Below are 22,362 nucleotides of genomic sequence, written 5' to 3'. Positions count from 1 at the left end.
TTTATTTTCAATTTTTTAAGTTTTTGTGAATATTTTTTTGAAATTTGAGAAAATTTTATTTTTATTAAAATTTGTATTATTTTAATTTTTCATATATTATTTTAATTTTTAATTTTTAATTTTTTTATTAAAATTTTGAAAAATTTTGAAAATTTTAATGTTTTAATAATTTTTTATTTTTATAATTTTGAAAAACATTTCATTTTTTATATTTTATTATTTTTTAAAATATTTGAGATTTCTTAAAATATGTTTTAAATTCTTTTGAAATTTTTAAAATTTTTTAAGAAAATTTCTATTAATGGTAATGTAATAATTGATAATATAAGGATGATTAAATTTTTTGACATATATTAATATTATATTAATTGTTTATATCATGTCAATAAATTAATTAATAATATTAAAAATTTAAAGTGAAAAAATAAATAACTGATTAAAATAACAAAATAATTTAGTATTTTAAATAGCAGACTGAAAAAAGATGAATGATACAGACTATTTTTATATTTAACATTCTTTTTGAATCTCTTCTTTGCTCGTTATTAAAGTCCGATAAACCCAAACCGGCAAATCAAAAGCCCTAACTTTCTCTAAACCATGGCCACAAGCAGTCGAAGCAAAAGACGATCCGATGACTATTCTGCTTCCGAGTCCGAATCAGACGAAATCGACAGCCGAGACTCTTCCCCTGACAGAAGCTCCCGCAAACGTGGCGAGGATAGAAGCCGTTGCAGTAAAAGCAAAAGTAGCCGCCATAGCCGAAGCCGTCGTGACCGTGACTACGAAGATGATTCTTCCGGTGAAGATAGCGATGAAAGCGATCGAGGCAGTAGTAAGAAGAGGAGATCTTCTAGAAAAATCACGGAGGAGGAAATTGCAGAGTATATGGCCAAGAAAGCTCAAAAAAAGGTTTTTTTTTTTTTTTTTCCTTTCCTTTAATATTTTTGGTAGAAAATTTTGGATTTTTATGGTGATTTAATAATTGATTTTTTTTTTCAATTAGGCAATGCGAGCTGCGAAGAAATTGAAAGCCCAAACGGTGTCTGGTTATTCGAATGATTCAAATCCTTTTGGCGATTCCAATCTCAACGAAAAGTAAAGTTTATCTTTTTCAAATTTTATTTTATTTATGAATGACTCATTATTAGTAGTGGTGAAAGTTTAGAGTGTTAGAACCTGATCAAACTATAAGAAATAAACTATAAGAAACTCAAACTTTGCAGATTATATGCATCAGCGCAATTAGAGTACTTCTGACCTTACCATTGATTAGGCAATTTTGTTATTACCATTGACAGAATTAGATGTATGATGCAAAATTCTTTTTGTTTCTTATTTGAGTAAAAATGTGATTTTATGTGGTTTGTAGATTTGTGTGGCGAAAGAAAATTGAGCGTGATGTTGCCCAAGGAGTGCCGTTGGACATGTTTTCAGTGAAAGCTGAGAAGAAGAGACAGAAAGAAAGAATGGTAAGTTGGTATAGTTAGGAACCATATTGACATGTGATTGTGACATGAAATCTAATTTTTCATAAATGCTTATTCAAATTCATGTTGCAGGCTGAGATTGAAAAGGTTAAAAAGAGAAGAGAGGAAAGAGCTATTGAGAAAGCACAACATGAGGAAGAAATGGTAAAGTTTGGTTTTTGGAAGATTTTGATTGTGATCTATTTCTAAATTAAACTTTCTCTTTGTTTTCTTGGTAAATATCTTTTGCGGTGTTAACTGCGTCTCTTCTTTTAGGCTATGATAGCCAGAGAACGTGCTCGAGCTGAGTTCCAAGATTGGGAGAAGAAGGAGGAGGAGGTATGGTGCTGAGTTGTTGTTGATGCTATTTTTTCTCTTCCAGTTAAAGTTTGTTGGTTTAGTAACATGTGCTATCTACAGTTTCATTTTGATCAAAGCAAAGTCAGATCAGAGATTAGATTGCGTGAAGGCCGTACAAAGCCTATTGATGTTTTGTCCAAGCACCTTAATCCCCTGGATTATATGGATATAGAGCTAAATGAACCATATATGGTTTTCAAGGTATATCTCCCTCCATCTTTGTTTCCCTTGGAGTTGACACTTTTTCTAACCTTAAACTTGTAAGTTAGAACATTTTAAAGATTCTTTTAGTGATGACCAATTTGGTAAATATAGTTAGACTATGGAAGTTCTCTTTCTTTCTCTCGTAATTACTGGACTATATTTTGTGTTGTTTCAGTGCGTCACTTGAATGGGACTGAAACTGGGTAGTGACCCTTAGCATTGCACTATCATGAGTAGTTGACTACTGTACTCTGATATAAAACATTTTTAACATTCAATAGTCTTATTTGTGATTATTATTGACCTTGGTGTTTGATGTGTCTGATTCAGGGCTTGACTGTTAAAGAGATGGAAGAGCTTCGTGATGACATCAAAATGCATCTTGATTTGGACAGGGCAACTCCAACACACATAGTGTACTGGGAGGTATTGTCCCTTTCCTCTTTACTCACTCTGGATATGGATTCTACTGTTTTTGGATTTCACAGTGTCTATTGCAAAGATTCCCATCAGGCAATTTCTAATTTGATTTTACTTATTTGAATTTTCCATCCACCATACTCTCTTGAATTTGTAAAATATAAGAGCCCCAGATAGAAGGAAATCGCTGAAAAGGATTCACATTGCTTACTTTAATTGGTTGTGGTAAAAGTTTAATGAATCAAGAGCAGTAAAGCATGTCCCTTAGAATTTTTTTTTCTTTTTTTTTTCTATCTTTTTCACCAATGCTCTTTGACAAAATCTTGATGTGTTTAATTCCATAGGCACTTATGGTGGTATGTGATTGGGAGCTAGCTGAAGCCCGGAAGAAGGATGCACTTGATCGAGCTAGGGTGCGTGGGGAGGAACCTCCAGCTGAGCTGCTGGCAGAAGAACGAGGTCTGCATTCTAGTATTGAGGCAGATGTCAAGAATCTCCTGGAAGGGAAGACCCACCAGGAGCTGGAGGCATTACAATCCCAAATTGAGTCACAGATGCGAACTGGCACTGCAAAGGTTGTTGAGTATTGGGAGGCTGTTCTTAAACGTCTTCATATTTTCAAAGCCAAGGTACTGCTGTTTTGATATTCTTCATGGTAATATTGTTTAATCCACTATGTTTATGTGAGACTTATGTGTAACTTTATGTGTTAACAGGCCTGTTTGAAGGAAATACATGCTAAAATGCTGCGTAAACATTTACAACGCCTTGAGCAAACTTCAGAAGGTGAAGATAGACTGGAATCTGATCATGGTTTAAGACCTGGAGAGGAAGAAAGTGATCACGATGTGAAAGGTATGTGCTTAGCCAAGGCCTCAGGGATATTGTGGTTCCATCTTTAACTTTCTGAACCTAGGATCATTTGCTAATTTTTCTTTCCCCTATAGAAGCTGAAACATATTCTCCAGAACCCATTCTACAAGAAGAGACTCATGAGGTGGAAAAAGATGCTGGATCATTTTCACCAGAATTATTGCATGGTGATGAAAATGAAGAAGCTATTGACCCTGAAGAGGACAGGGCTATATTGGTAACTCAATATCTTTATTGCCCATTAATGAGCATGCTAGCTAAATAGTATCTGTGGTTAACCATGTTTCTTGTTAACAGGAAAGGAAACGTATGGCTGTGTTAGAGGAGCAGCAAAGACGGATGCAAGAAGCTATGGCATCGAAACCTGCCCCTTCAGAAGATAACTTTGAGCTAAAAGCCATGAAAGCTATGGGAGCAATGGAGGAGGGAGATGCAGTATTTGGCTCTGGTGCTGAAGTTAGCTTGGACTCACAGGTATCTTAGCCACTCATCCATTTTTATTCAAATAAAATTAGGAATTGGCAGTTGGCTACTCTATTTTCATTTTTTTAAATCGACTAATATATATTGGCGCAGGTGTATTGGTGGCATGATAAATACCGACCTAGAAAACCAAAATATTTCAACCGTGTTCACACTGGATATGAGTGGAACAAGTACAATCAGACTCATTATGATCATGATAATCCACCTCCCAAAATTGTGCAAGGATATAAATTTAATATCTTCTATCCAGACCTTGTCGACAAGACAAAGGCTCCTGTTTACACTATTGAGAAGGATGGAAACAGTTCAGAGACATGTATCATAAGGTTCCATGCTGGACCACCCTACGAGGACATTGTAAGTTAACTTCGTATAGCCTTTTCTTGAGCAAATTATTAATCCAACTATAAATGTTATTCTAAATGTTTTTTCATGAGTACAATACTAACTTATTCTAAATTGTTCGACAGGCTTTCAGGATTGTAAACAAGGAGTGGGAATATTCTCATAAGAAGGGATTTAAATGTACATTCGAACGTGGAATTTTGCATGTATATTTTAACTTCAAGCGCTATCGCTACCGTAGGTAATGTGGCTAATTTTGCAATTTCAACTGTGCAAGCTGTAACTGCCTGCCTTGAAATTCTTACTCAAGATAACCGTTAAAGTATGTCATGTAATAGATTTTGTGGTATTACTAAAAAGATATGTGAATAAGAAGTATTCTTATTTTTTATCCCGTGGTGGGCTGGATTTTTCCTCTCCTCATCACTTTCAGTTTGTGACCAATATATTTCCATTGGTCTCTGGCACTTTACTATCACACTGAAATGTTGTTGGAATTGGATATTGAAATTAGGCTCTTTGATTGTAGTTGTTTATCTCTCAACATGATACAATTTCACCTAACAGTACAGTCCCCAGAGAAAATATATTCCCAGTCTGTAAACAATTTCCCCCTCCCCCTTGGTTTTGATCAGGTTATTTTCCTTATATTTTTGCAAGATAATTAGGCTATTGATACATATGTTCATATTGGCAGATTGATAGTTCCATGGTAGGATTTATTTGTGTCGTTTAGGAAATTTGGAGACATGAATAAGCATCGCTTATCATTGGTTTTGGGCCCATGTTTGTGGAATTTGAATGGGATACAAATCCTGTCACCGAAAACAAGTCCCTAGTTACCAGTGAGGAATTAAATATATCAGACTTACAGAGGTTTGGAAGAACATGATAAAGCTATAAATTTAGAGAACTCAAAGGAAGATCCCCAATTCTCCTTCCACTGAACTACTGTTACTTTAAGAAAGAAAACGTCCAAAGACATACTAATATTAAAAGCAATTGCTGGTTATTAATTTTTCTCAGTAGTCAGGCTGTCATGCTTATGTCTTGTTTTTGTTTCATGAAATTGTCATATTAAATATAATACTTCGATTCTCGGTGATGAATAATTAAGAGCCCTTCTGGATTCCACTGAAGCACCAGTGCGACGTGATTTCATTGGTTTTTGTTTTTTTGCACTCGCACCACGTTTTTTGTATAACATGCGGTGCGGTCCCTAACTGCATATTAGTTTTTGACTGAAGGAAAAGATCCAGTGAGCAACTGTGTCGCACCTTTTTTCTTCTTTGCCCCTTTTTCTCTTCAAGATTTTTTTTTTAATTATTTAAATGATAAATAAATTTATAATATCGACTTTTTTATTTGTTAATTTATTTTTATTTTTACTTAAATATTTTCAAAATATTTATTTTTATTAACTCTCATGATTTATTGTTTATATAAAATATTTTAATATTTTATATATTTATTAATTTTATAAATATTAAATAATTTTGTTATTATTGTGTTTGCATTTAAACATATATTTCACTATTAATTTTAATTTCATAGTTACAATATTCATGTTTAATATTATAATAATTAATTTTATTATTATTTTTTTTTAATTTTATCACAATAAATCTTATTGTTTATCCAAATATAAGGTAAAACAAGCAGAGTAATTTAAAAATGATAGTGCATTTTAAAAGTGATAAGCCTTTTTGCAAAGCAAATTCTTAATCCCCACCTCAAATGAGTGTTTTGCCCAACTAGCACATGGGATGATTGCTAATTACCAGACTTTGGACATCTGACTGAAGGCTTTTACACAAAACTTTGGACAGTGGTTACAAAATTTTGGTTTAATTGAGCATGATTGCTAATTGCCACACTTAGGAAGCAGTGGAAAACTTTATAGGAACATCATAAGCAAAATATTGGGAGCAATTGTTTTTGCTTTTGACTAATCCCATTCTCAAAAAAAAAAAAAAAAATGTGACTTTCTATCTTCATTTACATGTTCATAAATCTTTCCGTTGTCGATGTCCTATTGGACAAAGGAAAGATATACATAGCGTATCCCTGTCCAATATGCTCTTTATATTGAAGGATTGTTGTTCCATTTTGTTCTTATTAATTATATCAGCCTAGACTGCCCGAGAGAAAAAGAGGTCAATAACCAATCCAATTTGTTCATCATATAGCATGTGAAATACGATGGTTTGAAAAATAAAATAAATTCTAGAACAAGTCACCTACGTTGGTTTTTGCTACCAATATCTAAACCAAGTATGTCAAACTTGGTTTTGTAGCGCGGTGGAAACCCTTCAGACTGCGCTACCAAATGATCTCTGATTTGATTGTAACAAATATGTATAGTAAATGTATGAATCTATCAAACCAAATTAATTTTATGGCATTAAAATGTTCTTTTGTGGCGTTTGAGATTAGAATTTGTTTTGAAGTACATGAGGAGGCTAAGGATTAGATCATTGCAGATATCAAAATGGAAGTTAATTCCATCAACCATTCCTTTATGATGAAAATGAAATGTAGGACTAGAACTTCAAAGATATTCTGGTTATACCGTGCAGCTGGCATCCTCAATGAAGGAAAAAAAGAAAGAGTAGATATTCCTTGAAAATTCAGCATCTGGTCGAAAATGTTGGTCACATCTTAGCTACTTTAGAGCTTGTGATTTTAGAACATGTTAATTCTTATCTTTATAAAAAGGTAGCAGAATTGCCAGTTGAGTACAAAAGAAAAGATCATGTGTATATTATTTGTTCCTTCTTCCAAATGCGAAGTTATAGTTAAACCCAGATCACAAAAAAGAAGATAAATTCAGTTCCACCATTTCTAGAACAGCTATACCTCTTGATGTATATCTACTGATTCGCGAGTACAGTTGGCGTTTCGTTGGATAGAAAATCGCTTAACAAGATATGTTACTTGACAGGACAACAATAGCTTTTGTCTGTAAAGCAAAAATTCCAAAATTTTCAAGCAAAGGGATTGCTTGATGTTTTTATAACAGTTCATATAATTAAAACTAGTTTGTCTTTTCTCTCCTTCGTTTGACATGGCCAATGAACCAAAGTTGAAGATAGAACTCCACTAAAACATTAGTGGGGAAGCAATAGCAAACTACATTAGATATGCATTTTGACATAGATTTTATATCATACATTTCCATGTACATTGAGAGCGAGAGAGAGCTGTAATTATTACAAATGATATTGGAAAAGCAAGTGAAATCTAGGTAAAGCTTTCCTCATATGGCAAGCCTACTACCTTCATTAAAACTTTATAGGCTAATGCTTCCGAAAAGCAGCCCACATCTTTAGGTCCCTCGGCCTTTGGACCATCTAATACTTTCTATGGAAAAGCAAGAATCTGATCCCAATCTTTTTCTCTGTCTTTCCATCCACTCAAATCCATCCTTGGAATCAATCCACTTTTGCTTTGTGTGCAATATTTAAAACCGAGGTCCCTCTAGCATCATTTTCTCCATAGCTCTTAAACTAATCTTTTCCTTTGCAATATGAATATTCAGATATTATAGAGATCCATGGAAACATTATTTGAAGTCAAACACTCAAAAAAGTAACAGCGTTTATTTATAATTATATAATCTCAACGCTAACCTCTTTAGCAACAGTTTCCTGATCCATAGTTTGGATTATGGACTGGATATCTTGGACAACTTCCTTCATGCCAGGCCTATCTACCTTCTTCTCTCTCAGACAGGCAAATGCAAGGTCTGAGAACAGTTTAAAACTCTTTAGAATATTAACTGACGGCTCCTTTCCAAGTAGCCGCTGATCCACAACTTCAATTATTGCACCATCACTGGCCCGTTGGCTAACATAAATGGCTAGATTGACATCATCCTGATCTCTTGAGAAGTCAATAGCCCTTTGGGAAGTCAGTAACTCTAGTAACACCACTCCATAACTATAAACATCACTTTTATCAGTCAACTGGTAGTTGCGATAGTACTCAGGATCCATGTACCCAAGGGTTCCCTGAGCACAGGTTGACACATGGCTCAGGCCTGGGCTGGCCAATCTGGAAAGCCCGAAATCTGAAACTTTTGCATTGAAGTCATCATCTAATAGTATGTTTGTTGACTTGACATCCCTATGGTAAATGGGGGTGTAAGCTGCAGAATGTAGATAGGCCAATGCTTCAGCAGTTTGTAAAGCAATTTTCAGCCTTGTTTTCCAGTCTAGAAAAGTGGAATACTTTCCCTGTAAATGATCATGTAGGGTCCCATTTGAGATATACTCGTAGATGATCAATGGTTGCTCAGCTTCCACGCAACAACCAAGGAGTCTAACCAAGTTCTTGTGGTTGACTTGAGAAAGAATCCCAACTTCGTTGAGAACTTGCTGGGTGCTTTTGATGTTCCCAACTTTAGCCGACTTAACTGCCACAACAGCTCCATCTGGAAACTCTCCTTTGTAGACTTCCCCAAAGCCACCACTCCCCAGAAGCCTGTCTCTAGAAAAATCATTTGTTGCTTTTTTCACCTCTTTCAATCGAAAAATCTTAGCTGGTTTGCCACTATTGTTTGATTTCAACATGTCTTCTCTTGCCTTCATGAGCTTTGCCTGGTTAGAATTTTTCCAGGATTTTCGGAAAGTAATTGCAGCAGTTGCCAGAGCTAGTGTGAAAATGGAGATTACTCCTACAATTACCTTTATGCTGACGCTAGCTCTAGTGTTTTTCTTCTTTCTCAAGCATTTTCCAAGAACAGGGTCCCAGTTGTAGCCCTTATTGCAAAGACATCGAGAGAGGCTGTTTGCACCGGAAGGTGAACATTTAGAAGCCCCAGAGCAATCCAGTTGGCTTTGACAGACAAGTTCAGGCGGAGGAGCCCACTGAATTTCCAACCCCTCTTCCCATTCATCTGCGGGCTTTTCTGGATCCAAATGAAGGATGCTTCTGAAAGCTTTACAACCTGAACTGTGAAGCCGTATTTTGTAAGCTGAAGGCATCCCACCGGCAATGAAGGTGCAGCATGGATCAGGTCCACTTGCACACTGCAGTGCTCGTTTCGCTTCAATATGTCCAGAGCTCTCCAAATAATGGTGACAAAGACTGGTCGGAGTGCAGTTAAGAGGAGAGACCAAAAGGCGGGGTGAACAGTTGAAAAGAAAGATGGTGTTTGAGGAAGTGATGTTAAAAGGGAGTGTTTGATTTAACCAGAGGCCCTCACTCACAAGCATGTCTTGGGTTACACATTTGCCAGGCAGCCATGGTGATGGTTGAACAACCATGCGTTGAAATGAAGCCATGATTCTAGTGACAAGGTAAGAACTTCCGTTCAAGGCTTCAAAGTAAAGTTTCTGAGACTGGGAATCACAACGAAGAGAATAGCCTGGGTCACCGCAGTTAGGGTGTGTGCTTAGAGGATATGGGACCTCTATGGAACCACAGCTAGGACAAGTTTTCTGGGAAGAACAGTAATGACCAAGGAAAAGAAGAAAGGAAATATAGATGCAAATGAAGAATGGCTTTGCATTCAGCTCCGTTGAGATCATCGTGCATGGACGAAGGCGAAGAGAGCTGATATGGGTACAATGCAACGAGAAAGGATGCTGGGCTAATTAAAAGGCCTGAGAGGAAGAATAAAGTAGGTAACTCTATCATAATGAAAAGTAGCAGAAAGAATCCATATGAAAAACCAACCCTCTTTTGTCATTTATAGGACAGGTGGATTCCTACTGTGGCATCCTTAGGGAAGGAATTGCTAACTTTGTTCTCTACATAATGGTAGATATTACCAGGCAAGGCTTCATGGCTCTTTTATAGAAATCAGACTTTCTCCTTCTTCTGAAATCGGGTTGAAGAACATATCATAAAAGTTAAATTCAACAACATAATCAATAGTCCTCCCACTACAACTTTCAATGTTGATCACAAGTGGATCAGGCAAAGACATGGACAAACTCCACAAACAACATATTTTTTTAAAGAGCACCTAAGTACTCATGAGGGCAGGGGGATTTTTTTTCCGGAGATGTGGCCAACCATCCATTGAACAGGACAACATTATCAGCTCGATGAAGAAAATAAAAACAAATTTTACAATGAAGAAATAACCAGACAAAGCAACAGCTATACAAGCAACAACTACAAGGGAAATGAGATGGAAGTGATCAAAATACTACTTTCTTAGCATGTTTCTTTTTAATCCACCAGTGAGTTTATACAAAAGATAAGAAGCAAAGAGTCAGGAGAAGAGGGAGAACTTTGGAGAGTACAATTTAAGATTATAATAAACAAAATAACATGTGTAGAAGTTGTAAACAGGCTTTAATACCAATGATATTTAATCAGTTCAAGAACGAAAGCACCTCTGGCTCCATTCTAAAGAATGGAGAAAAAAAGCAGGCCTTCTACTTTCCCCAAACCGCCATCTTCTGTGACTTAATTCATCCACGCAGAGAATCCACATCACAAGCAGCTGGATTCCATGCTTTAACCTTCAGTAACTTTTACAGGAGTCCTGCAGCAGATATTAATGTCTAAACCAAACTGGCAGAATAGTTTAAAAATATAATATGTATTGTGTAATTGGAAGGATCCATTGCTTACCCAAATGGGCTTTGTTTGATGGCTAGTAGCTAAAAATCCAACAGCAGGTTAGAGAAGAAACAGAATGGTGAAGATGCATAAAAGGACGGGAGGATAATGTAATGGTTACATACACATTTTTAAAACGAACTATATCCTCAAACAAAATTTATTCTATGATTTATTTATTTTAATTGCAATCTATTACATAAAGGCACTCTGCCTTGTCATCATCTTGTAAAGAAAGATCACAAACCAAGGCAATCTGCCTTGTCAACATCTTGTTAAGAAAGATCACAAACCAAAACTATTACTAGAACAAGAAAATATTTGGACTGGTATTGCCAATTTGCTGTATAAAAGGAGGGAGCACCAGCTTTAAGAGGTGGCCTTCAATGTGCTCCCAACGTCAATGACAAATCGGTATTTGACATCTGCTTTGAGAAGGCGTTCCATGGCAGTGTTCACGTAATCCATAGATATAACTTCAATGTCTGGTTTTATGTTGTGTTTAGCTGCGAAATCAACCATCTCTTGAGTCTCTTTCATCCCTCCAATGCAACTACCACCAACTAGCTTCCTCCCTGCCAGTTTTAATGTCAAATTATGTCAATATGTTTGAAGATATATAGTATAAAAGATCGCATTACGACTCGAATTTAGGATATCTACCAAGATCTGATCACGTCATCACTCTTAGAAAACTTATTAAAAATAGATTCTAATTATTACCTAGGATCAAAGAAAAGATTGGTAACTCGAGTGGTTTCTCTGCAGCACCAACAAGAACAAGCTTCCCATCAGTCTTCAACAACCCAAGCAAAGGCATCAGAGCGTGTTGAGCAGATACTGTATCGATGATTCCATCCAGTGTGCCAATGGCAGCCTAAACACAGTAAACATATATGTATTGAATTTAAAACTATCATACCCAGACAATAAATTCCATCATTAATAAATTATTGAAAGAAAAAGAGGGTTTTCAAAACTAAACCTGAAGTTGTTCTTGGTCTCGACCGAGCAAAAATGAGTCAGCACCAAGATTTTCCAAAGCTTCCTTCTTCTTATTTGAAGAGGTGCTGATCACTGTAACTTTGACCCCCAAAGCCTTGGCAAATTTCACAGCAATATGACCTAGGCCTCCAAGTCCAACAACACCTATATGCAAATCAGGCTTATCAAGTCCATAATATCTCAGTGTACTATACACTGTGATTCCAGCGCAAAGAAGAGGACCGGCGGCATCAAGAGGCAGGTTGTCAGGAATGCGGACGATAAAGTGCTCATCAGCAACCATAGTGTCATAGTTCCATCATGGTACTTTGCCCCAGAGGTAAATATACGTTTGGGGCAATAGTTCTCAAGATTGTTGGTGCAGTCATTGCAGGAATGACATGATCCAACCAGCACCCCACTCCAACTCTGTCTCCAACTTTAAACTTTTGTACCTTACTTCCCACCTCTGTCACTTCACCGACAATCTCATGCCTGCATCCAATATGAATGGTTAAAATCTAATCTATATTTTTTTCAGTTTCGTCAATAAATCGTGGTGCATCATTGCATGTTCCAAATTCCTGTCCATGGAAGCTTAAATCATGTATTTATATATAATATATTATTTATTAATTAAAATAATATATAATTTCTTAATATAATATTATTTATACAACAAATATAATAATATTTATTAATATAATATATATATATATATAATAAAATATTATTTTATTAATATAATAATTATAACGTCACTGTAACGATTTAATTGTAATTTTTCTAAACAGTGTCGATATGGTAACAGTATCAAGTTGTTTATAAAAAATGAGAACACAAATTTTCTCTTTTCAATAATTTTCAGAATTTTTCAAAATTTTGTTTTCAGTTTTCAAAAACAAAAAATAAAAAACTAAAAACGAAAACGTTACCAAACGACCCTAAGTGAAGGGAGATTAATTGAAAATGTTTTTGAAATGAGGGAAACGTAGTGTGAATCAATGGAGACATACCCAGGGACAAGCGGGTAGACGGAAGTGCCCCAATCATTCTTGATCATATTAAGATCAGAATGACATATTCCACAATAAAGCACCTTCCAAGCCACATCCTTTTCTCCTGTTGCCCTGCAAATTCACATCATTCTAATCAAACAGAACGTTCCCATTGGAAGAAGAAACACAGATTCAAAGAAAGAACATAAAAACCTTCTGGAAAATTTGAAGGGAGAGAGAACACCAGAATTGTCTCTGGCTGCCCATCCAAAAACCTTGTTGGGGTGCTCTTCTTCTGGCAATATCGTCATTGTTGGACGTCTAATTCTTTGATCTCTTCGAGTTACAACGCAATGCGAAGCAAATGATACGTAATGTTGTAGTATGAAATGGGAAGTTGTTGAGCCAGCTTATTTATAGGGGATTTGTTGGACTAAGCTGACGTATTGGGTGAGCTAAATGGGAATGTATATTTTCCCTGTTCAAACAAAAGTAACGGTAGTTTTAATATTTGTTTAAATTATTTTTATTTTAAATTTATTTTTATATTTAATTTAAAATAATCAAATTTCAATCATAAATTTAATTATAATTATATTATTTATCTTTGAATAATAATAATTATAAGTAATGAAATCTTTATTAATGTTTAAATAATAGAAAAAAAATTTTCTGAACTAAATAGGGATCGATCTAAATATAAATCGTAAATTGTTCTATCAAAGAAAAATCGATCCAAATACTTCAATTTTTTTCAGCTTAGTTCACGTATTTACCTATGAAATAAATATTGTATATATAAAAATTTTATTTTTATATACGGATAGTTTAGGGATGAAAATGAGTACCTTATAAATAGGTACTCGAAACTACTGGATCCAGTCAAATAAGATTAAGATATTTTACAATTAAATTTGAGTAAAGTTCATACAGTAAAATTATTACCCATCATGTTTTAAATAGTGATTGTAGGGTGTTTACTGTTCGAACCCCATTATAAAAATATTATTTTAATATAATATATTTTGTATTTATAAATTATTTTATTATTAATTTAATGCTTAACTAAATTAATTTATTAAATATTTTATTTTTATGAGTTAATTTCAATTTATTTTTATGAGTTAATTTTAATTTATTAATTTATTTTTTTAATAATATGTATTAAAATTAAAATTAGTATTAAATTTAAATTTAAAAGTCAAATATTAACTTAATAAATTGGTGTTTAGTGGGTTCGAGTAATTAATGAGTAATCCCTATAATATATGGATAGGATTCGAGTAATAACAAATAAAAATATTTGAATAATTATTGAATCCGAATATCTTAATAAAAAATCAAATTCAAATATGAGTATTTAAAAAATAGCAGCTATCTTACTTATTGACATTCTTAATTAATAGTGTAATTTTTTAATTTTTATAAGCAAGTTAAGAGATTATCATATATTTCATTTTTTAATTAATTTTTTATATTTTTAATATACTCTAAAAGATATATGTATGTTATCCTACTAACTTATAAATTTTTAAAACTTCAAATAGTGAATTAGATAATTTTTCATATATTTAAGTTTATATTTGACATATTATAAAAATTTTATATACTATCGGTTAATTATATAATACTATTTCATTAATAAAATATAAATATAAATATAAATATTTATAAATTATTGAAATAAATACACAATTTTTTAAAATTTTTATTAATAAAATAAAATTATATGATTTATTACCCGTTTATGAAATTTATAAATTGGAAGTGCGTATATTTATGAAAAAAAGAGTATATATACTTTTAAAAAAAATTCAATGGTCAACATAGTCAAATGACAATTAAATTGTTAGTACTAACTAGTTTTAAATTGGTGCAACGCACGAAAATATATTTATATATCAATAAATTTTATATAAATATAAATTTTTTAAAATAATAATATAAGCAATGAAATTTATGAATAACTTATAATTTATATAAATATTTTTATTTAAAATTATATATTTTAATATAATAAAATAAATTAATTATATATTGAATATACTTATACAATTATTATCAATTCTAAAGAAAAATCAAACTAAAATTTATTGAATTTAAATAATCTCTAGACAAAAGACAATGTATTCTATATCAAAAAATTAAAAATTTCATCCTTGAAATCAATCTTACATATGAACTTTTTTCATGGGAGATTCTTTCATAAGTTGTTATTGAAGCGAATATGCAACAATTGATTTTTCAATATTTCTTGCTATCTTGAAACATATGTCATTTTACTTGATGAGTTAATAAAATTTCAAAAATAGAGGTGAAGAGATAGATAAAACAATAATCTATAATTTGATAACAGTTGAGTTATAATTTATACTATATAATTTTATAATAAATATAATTATTATAATAAGTTTATACATACCTATTCCAATAATTTTTTACATGCAAGCTTAAGATCAAAATCATTAGTCACTGTAAGTTTGGTACTATTTATTTCAATATTATACTTAGTTGCCCTAGTCTCGAATACACAAATTTTATCTTTGAGATTTTTGAATATCTCCTAGATTTTATAATCTTCATTTTCCTAAATTATAAGTATAAATATATTATTCAATTAATTTGATATTAAATAATATTAAAATAATTTTTAACTCAATACCTTAATAGATATTTTATAAAGATTGTCAATATCTCTATTAATTAAATCCTTAATTTTTGTATTGAATAGTATGAACATCATCCTTCCAAAATTATCATATGTCTCAATATTCAACTTGTATCTATAAAAAATGTAAATTTCTATAATTATAAATATAATATAATAATTTAAAATACTTTTATTATCATTATAGAATAATAATTTTTTTTATATCAAATATAAAAAATATAAATACTAATTACCTTGTAGTTGAATTAGGGGCATCAAAATTGCAAAAATAACATTGAAATTTCTTGTCAATTTCAAATAGTTTCTTATTACATTGACATGACATATAGTATTAACCAAAAGTGGTATTAACTTTCATGATAGTGACTCTACTAATGAAAGATTTTCTTTATATATACCCAATCATCTTTAAATCAATCATCAACAAAAAAAATTAAAAAAAAAAGTTAACTTCATAGTTAAAGAAATATAAAATATAAAAAGAGAATAAATTTTAAGCAACATAGATCAAGAAATGTTGTAAAGTGAAAATTAGAGAGAAAATTTAAGTAGAGTTGAATAGTGATCAAAAGATATAAAATCAATGAAAAGTAGCTAAAGATATATTATACTTAACCTAGAGCTACATCTACAAAATGTGTGTCGTAAGTTAATTAATAAGATAATTTTAAATTATGAAAGTGAATATTGAAATAATAAAAATTGTGAGTGAATAATGGTACAACAATGACAAGTTGATTAATATTGAAATATGTTATTATGACATTAACATTTAGAGATCTCTTAATTTAAAATAATAAAATAAAATAAATTTAATATATTTAATAATGACAATAAAACAAATTAAATTTTAATTACAACAACGTGCATCAATATCAAATAATAAAATTATAAAATATTGCAAATGAAATCAATGTGTATTAATATTTTATCAAATAAAATCAAATGAAATTGTATTTATTGAAATATAAATGTACCAATCAAATATAAATTAATAAAATATCTTATTTCATTAATTTAATTATGAAGAATTAATTTGATATATTTGTTTTATATATTTACACATGAAATACATTATGAAATACATTAATTACTCAAATAGATATTATATTTAATCAAATATAAATGTATCAAATAATTAATTAGAGAATCAATTATTTTATAATTGCAATTGTAGTATTTACTAATTTATTAATTATATATTGATTGATTTAATTTGTCAAATTAAGAAATTTTTAAAATTATAATACTTTTAATATGAATTGAATTAAGAATGATTTAAAATCAATAATAAAAACATAAATATAATCAATTTAGTTTTTTGAATTAAATTTGCTTTATATATTTACACATGAAATATATCAATTAGTAGATATTATATTTAATCAAATATAAATGTATCAAATAATTAATTAGAGAATCAACTATTTTATAATTGTAATTACAATATTTATTTAATTATATATTGATTGATTTAATTTGTTAAATTAAGAAATTATTAAAATTTTAATACTTTTAATATAAATTGAATTGAGAGTGATTTAAGGTTAATAATAAAAACATAAATATAATCAATTTAGTTTTTTGAATTATTTTTAAATTAAGAATATATAAAATAAAATAAAATATATTTATTAAATATCACGTGATTATTTTTAAAATTAATCACATATCAACATTTTAAGTCGTTCACATAGAATTTTTTTATTTTTGTCAAAAACTTTAACTTCTATATATTAATATAAGATTTGGTCGGTAAATGAAAAGGTTTGAATTATAGTCCAATATTTTCCCTTTCTGGGTTTACTCTTTCCTTTTATTAGTGTTGTAACGTTTACTAAGATGTTCTTGTCATACCGTAAGTAAGCACTATTGAGACCAAAGTCCGAGCACCAGTGCCTCCCCTCGCTCAAGCACCAGAGCGCAAGAATAAGTCCTGCGAGAGTTACCTGATGCTCAAAAGGCTTAAACTCTCAGCACTTACACTGTCACCTCATTCGGCATCATAGTTCCTCCGTTAGATCACTCACCACGTCATCATAACCTTTGTCATAATAGCAAACGCATCCTTCTCCTTCATTTTATTTTTTCATTTGTTCTAAATAAATTTTTAAACTAAAACTTTAATATTCTTACCTTTTTTTTTGTATTTAACATATCGATTACGTTTAAAATAGTTCTATTCTTTTTTTTTCCGTGGTAAATGATCCGCAAGTGCTTGTTACGTTAAAGATTGAAAAAGAGCTGATATGGACGAAGGGGAAGAGACCTGACATGGCCACAACGCAACGAGAAAGGATGTTGGGCTAATTAAAAGGCCAGAGAGGAAGAATAAAGTAGGTAACTATATCGTAACGAAAAGTAGCAGAAAGAATCCATATGAAAAGCCATCCCTCTATTGTCATTTATAGGAGAGGTGGATTCCTTTTGTGGCATTGTTCTCTACATAACGGTAGATATTACCAGGCTAGGCTTCATGGCTCTTTTATAGATATCAGACTTTCTCCTTCTTCTGTAATGTGGTTGAAGAACAATTCATAAAAGTTAAATTCTACAACATAATTAATAGTCCTCCCACTACAACTTTCGATGTTGATCACAAGAGGATCAGACAAAGACATGGACAAACTTCACAAACAACATATTTTTTTAAAGAGCACCCAGGTACTCATCAGTGCAGGGGATTTTATTCTGGAGATGTGGCCAAACCATCCATTCAACAGGACAACATAATTAGCTTGATGAAGAAAATAAAACAAATTTTACGATGAAGAAATAAACAGACGAAACAACAGCTATACGAGCAACAACCACAAGGAAAATGAGATGGAAGTGATAAAAATACTACTTTCTTAGCATGTTTCTTTTTAATCCACCAGTGTGTTTATACAAAAGATAAGAAGCAAACAGTCAGGAGAAGAGAGAGAACATTGGAGAGAATACAATTTGAGAATATAATAACCAAAATAACATGCGTAGAAGTTGCAAACAAGATATAATATCAATGATATTTAATCAGTTCAAGAGCGAAAGCACCTCTGGCTCCATTCTAAAGAATGAAGAAAGGGGCAGGTCATCTACTTTCCCCAAATTGTCATCTTCCGTGCCTTAATTCATCCACCTGGTGAATCCACATTACAAGCAGCTGGATTACATGCTTTAACCTTCGATAACTTGTACAGGAGTCCTGCAGCGGATATTAATGTCTGAACCAAACTGGCAGAATAGTTTTAAAGTATAAATATGTATTGTGTACTTGGAAGGATCCAAATGGGCTTTATTTCATGGCTAGTAGCTCAACATCCAACTGCAGGTTAGAGAAGAAACAGAATGGTGAAGATGCAGAAAAGAAGGGGAGGATAATGTAACGGTTAAATGCACACTTTTAGAGCAAACTATATGCTCAAATAAAATTTATTCTATGATTTATTTATTTTAATTGTAATCTATTACAAAAAGACACTCTGCCTTGTCAACATCGTGTAAAGAAAGATCACAAACCAAAACTATTAGTAGAACATAAAAATATTTAGACTGGTCTTGCCAATTTGTTGCGTAAAAAGAGGGAGCAAAAACTTTAAGAGGTGGCCTTCAATGTGTTCCCAATGTCAATGACAAATCGGTATTTGACATCTGATTTGAGAAGGCGTTCCATGGCAGTGTTCACATAATCCATAGGTATAACTTCAATGTCTGGTTTTATGTTGTGTTTAGCTGCAAAAGCAACCATCTCTTCAGTCTCTTTCATCCCTCCAATGCAACTACCACCAACCAGCTTCCTCCCTGCCATTTTTAATGTCAAATTATGTCAATATATTTGAAGATATATAGTATAAAAGATCGACTCAAATTTGGGATATCTATCAAGATCTTATCACGTCCTCGCTCTTATAAAACACATGAAGAATAAATTCTAATTATTACCTTGGAGCAAAGAAAAGGCTGGTAACTCAAGTGGTTTCTCTGGAGCACCAACAAGAACAAGCTTCCCATCAGTCTTCAACAACCCAAGCAAAGGCATCAGAGGGTGTTGAGCAGATACTGTATCGATGATTCCATCCAATGTGCCTTTGGCAGCCTAAACACAGTAGACATATATGTATTGAATTTAAAACTATCATACCCTGACAATAAATTCGCTTATTAATAATTATTGAAAAAAAAAACGTTTTCAAAACTAAACCTGAAGTTGATCTTGGTCTCGACTGAGCAAAAACGAATCAGCACCAAGATTTCCCAAAGCTTCCTTCTTCTTATTTGAAGAGGTGCTGATCACTGTAACTTTGACCCCCAAAGCCTTGGCAAATTTCACAGCCATATGGCCTAGGCCTCCGAGTCCAACAACACCTATATGCAAATCAGGCCTATCAAGTCCATAATATCTCAGTGGACTATACACTGTGATTCCAGCGCAAAGAAGAGGAGCGGCGGCATCAAGAGGCAGGTTGTCAGGAATGCGGACGATAAAGTGCTCATCAGCGACCATAGTGTCAGAGTAACCTCCATATGTAATAGTTCCATCATAGTACTTTGCCCCATAGGTAAGTATAAGTTTGGGGCAATAGTTCTCAAGATTGTTGGTGCAGTCATTGCAGGAATGGCATGATCCAACCATGCACCCCACTCCAACCCTGTCTCCAACTTTAAACTTTTGTACCTTACTTCCCACCTCTGTCACTTCACCGACAATCTCATGCCTGCATCCAATAAGAATGGTTAAAATATAATCTATACTGTTCAGGTTCGTCGATAAATCGTGGTGCCTCATTGCATTCTGTCCGTGGAAGCTTAAATCATGTATTTAAATCATGATTACCGAAAATGCAAAAGCGAGAGTTCTCTGTTTTCTCACCAAATGAAGCATCAAAAAGCAATTGCTAAGTGATTGGAGATTAAATGAAAATGTTTTTAAAATGAGAGAAACGTAGTATGAATCAATAGAGACATACCCAGGGACAAGAGGGTAGACGGAAGAGGCCCATTCATTCTTGACCATATGAAGATCAGAATGACATATCCCACAATAAAGCACCTTGAAAGCCACATCCTTTTCTCCTGTTGCCCTGTAAATTCACATCATATTAATTAAACAAAACGTTTCGAAAAAACAAAGACCCATTGGAAGAAGAAACACAGATTTACCTTCTGGAAAATTTGAAGGGAGAGAGAACACCAGAAGTGTCTCTGGCTGCCCACCCAAAAGCCTTGTTGGTGTGCTCTTCTTCTGGCAATCTTGTCATTGTTGGATGTCTAATTGTTTGATCTCTTCAAGTTACAAAGCAAAGCGAAGCCAATGATAGTAACGCTGTAGAATGAAGTGGGAAGTTGTTTGAGTTGGCTTATTTATCGAAGGCATTTGTTGGACTATGCTGACGTATTGGGTGAGCTAAATGGGATGGGAATGTATATTTTCCAGTTCAGACGGAAGTAACGAAATTTTTGACGTAACGGAAGTTTTAATATTTGTTTAAATTTATTTTGATATTTAATTTAAAATCATTAAATTTCAATCATAAATTTAATTATAAATGTATTATTTGAATAAAGTAATAAAATCTTTATTAATTTTTAAATAATTGAGAAGATTTTTTTCGGCTTAGTTCATGTATCTACCTATAAAATAAATACTATTTATATAGAAAGTTTATTTTTATATACAATAATTTAGGGATGCCAATGACTACCCTGTAAATAAGTACTTAAAATTGCTCGATCCTATTAAGATTAAGATATCTTATAATTTAATTCGAATAAAATTTGGATAGTAAAATTATTACTCATCATGGATTTGAGTAGCTAGTTTTGGATATTTATTATTTGAAACTAATTATAATTTTTTTTAATATTATATATTTTATATTTATAAATTATTTATTATTAATGTAATGCTTAATTATTTATAAAATTATATATTTTATAGTGTCAGAGTAACTTTCATATGTAATAGTTCCAACAAAAGTGCTTTGCCACTAATTTTCAAGATTCTTAGTGCAGTCACCGCAGGAGTGACATGACCCAACCATGGAACTTTATCTTCAATTTTGATTTTTTTAAGTTATAAAATAAAACTAACAAAATTATAATATTCAAAATTTAAAACTTATTAAATATTATTTTCTTATAAATAATAATATAACTCAAATTAAATATCACCTCTGTGACTTAACCAACAATCTCACGAGATTGTTGAGTGGTATTTATAATCTATTAATCTACGCTTTATTTAATAAATAGTGCGTGGACACTTGGACAGGCAACGTTAATTTTGTGCTGCATGCATGCCAATTGTCATGTCATTTATGAAGAGAATTATAATTTTAAAATAAAAAATTTATAATATTAAAATTTAAAATTATTATATTTTTTAATAATTATATGAATTAAGCATGGTGTTCACATTATTTTTATTTGTCTTCATTCCAAACATAGATGCTATAAATCTTTTGCCCCTCCCCCCCCCCTCTCATTCACCTCTTCTTTCTTTTTTATTTTTTTTTCTCTTTCAATCTTTAACGTAACAAGCACTTGCGGATCATTGAACGTTACCATGGAATAGAAAAGAATAGAACTATTTTAAACGTAATTGATATGTTAAATATAAAAAGGTAAGAATATTAAAGTTTTAGTAAAAAAATAAATAAATTAATGAAGGAAAGGATGCGTTTACTATTGGGACAAAGGTGCATATGAATTATGATGACGTAGTAGGTGAGCAAAGGCAGGAACTATGATGATATGATGACGTGGTGGGTGAGCTAACGAAGGAACTATGATGACGAATGAGGTGAGAGCACCCTAGTAAACGTCGCACCCTAATCAAAGGACAGAGTAAACCCATAGAGGGTAAATATTGGTCTATGATTCAGACCTTTTCATCTACCAACTAAATTAGTGCTAACAATTTATTTGTAATTGGCTATCTGGACCATTGAATTTAAAATATATATATATATACTCTTTTTTTTTCATATAT

The 22,362-nt window shown here is 32.0% G+C and overlaps 3 protein-coding genes and 2 pseudogenes across 4 annotated transcripts; 1 reads left to right on the top strand and 4 right to left on the bottom strand.

The window, feature by feature from the left end:
• The first annotated feature begins 482 nt into the window (after window positions 1–482).
• Window positions 483–4,548, top strand: LOC111311787 (cactus-binding carboxy-terminal, cactin). The gene is made up of 13 exons (XM_022911480.2): window positions 483–912; window positions 1,007–1,098; window positions 1,373–1,472; window positions 1,563–1,634; window positions 1,746–1,808; window positions 1,890–2,030; window positions 2,364–2,459; window positions 2,798–3,082; window positions 3,170–3,308; window positions 3,401–3,543; window positions 3,624–3,800; window positions 3,903–4,169; window positions 4,283–4,548. Exons 1-13 carry the CDS (start codon window positions 601–603, stop codon window positions 4,400–4,402), a joined length of 2,007 nt encoding a protein of 668 aa, XP_022767215.1. The 5' UTR covers window positions 483–600; the 3' UTR covers window positions 4,403–4,548.
• Window positions 4,549–7,278: 2,730 nt separating this feature from the next.
• On the bottom strand, window positions 7,279–10,674 carry LOC111311784 (wall-associated receptor kinase-like 20 pseudogene; annotated as a pseudogene). The gene has a single exon (XR_016341733.1). The product of XR_016341733.1 is annotated as a wall-associated receptor kinase-like 20 pseudogene (transcript).
• A 208-nt stretch (window positions 10,675–10,882) lies between these two features.
• Window positions 10,883–12,826, bottom strand: LOC111311786 (putative mannitol dehydrogenase). The gene is made up of 4 exons (XM_089759987.1): window positions 12,737–12,826; window positions 11,722–12,215; window positions 11,460–11,613; window positions 10,883–11,311 (listed from the first exon to the last, which is right to left on the bottom strand). Exons 2-4 carry the CDS (start codon window positions 12,022–12,024, stop codon window positions 11,106–11,108), a joined length of 663 nt encoding a protein of 220 aa, XP_089616113.1. The 5' UTR covers window positions 12,025–12,215; window positions 12,737–12,826; the 3' UTR covers window positions 10,883–11,105.
• Window positions 12,029–13,029, bottom strand: LOC149520292 (vomilenine reductase pseudogene; annotated as a pseudogene).
• Window positions 13,030–18,789: 5,760 nt separating this feature from the next.
• LOC111311785 (putative mannitol dehydrogenase) lies at window positions 18,790–20,701 on the bottom strand. The gene is made up of 5 exons (XM_022911479.2): window positions 20,532–20,701; window positions 20,339–20,452; window positions 19,573–20,086; window positions 19,314–19,467; window positions 18,790–19,172 (listed from the first exon to the last, which is right to left on the bottom strand). The coding sequence occupies exons 1-5, from the start codon at window positions 20,627–20,629 to the stop codon at window positions 18,967–18,969; spliced, it is 1,086 nt and encodes a 361-aa protein (XP_022767214.2). The 5' UTR covers window positions 20,630–20,701; the 3' UTR covers window positions 18,790–18,966.
• Window positions 20,702–22,362: the final 1,661 nt, after the last annotated feature.

This window comes from Durio zibethinus, chromosome 1 (genome assembly GCF_047325235.1).
Source record: "Durio zibethinus cultivar Kanyao isolate XHJ-2024 chromosome 1, ASM4732523v1, whole genome shotgun sequence".
Classification (NCBI taxonomy): Eukaryota; Viridiplantae; Streptophyta; class Magnoliopsida; order Malvales; family Malvaceae; genus Durio; species Durio zibethinus.
This window is presented reverse-complemented; position numbering and strand designations above follow the sequence as displayed.

What these genes read in the sequence shown, in the direction of transcription:
- LOC111311786 (XM_089759987.1), bottom strand. Translation starts at nt 12,024, where the DNA reads ATGGTTGCTGATGAGCACTTTATCGTCCGCATTCCTGACAACCTGCCT. An exon ending in GAGACCAAGAACAACTTCAG is followed by an intron (nt 11,614 to 11,721) that starts GTTTAGTTTTGA and finishes TACTGTGTTTAG; the next exon opens with GCTGCCATTGGCACACTGGA. An exon ending in AATCTTTTCTTTGATCCTAG is followed by an intron (nt 11,312 to 11,459) that starts GTAATAATTAGA and finishes TAAAACTGGCAG; the next exon opens with GGAGGAAGCTAGTTGGTGGT.
- LOC111311787 (XM_022911480.2), top strand. Translation starts at nt 601, where the DNA reads ATGGCCACAAGCAGTCGAAGCAAAAGACGATCCGATGACTATTCTGCT. An exon ending in AGAGACAGAAAGAAAGAATG is followed by an intron (nt 1,473 to 1,562) that starts GTAAGTTGGTAT and finishes TTCATGTTGCAG; the next exon opens with GCTGAGATTGAAAAGGTTAA. An exon ending in GACCACCCTACGAGGACATT is followed by an intron (nt 4,170 to 4,282) that starts GTAAGTTAACTT and finishes ATTGTTCGACAG; the next exon opens with GCTTTCAGGATTGTAAACAA.
- LOC111311785 (XM_022911479.2), bottom strand. Translation starts at nt 20,629, where the DNA reads ATGACAAGATTGCCAGAAGAAGAGCACACCAACAAGGCTTTTGGGTGG. An exon ending in CCCTTCAAATTTTCCAGAAG is followed by an intron (nt 20,453 to 20,531) that starts GTAAATCTGTGT and finishes GTGAATTTACAG; the next exon opens with GGCAACAGGAGAAAAGGATG. An exon ending in AGCCTTTTCTTTGCTCCAAG is followed by an intron (nt 19,173 to 19,313) that starts GTAATAATTAGA and finishes TAAAAATGGCAG; the next exon opens with GGAGGAAGCTGGTTGGTGGT.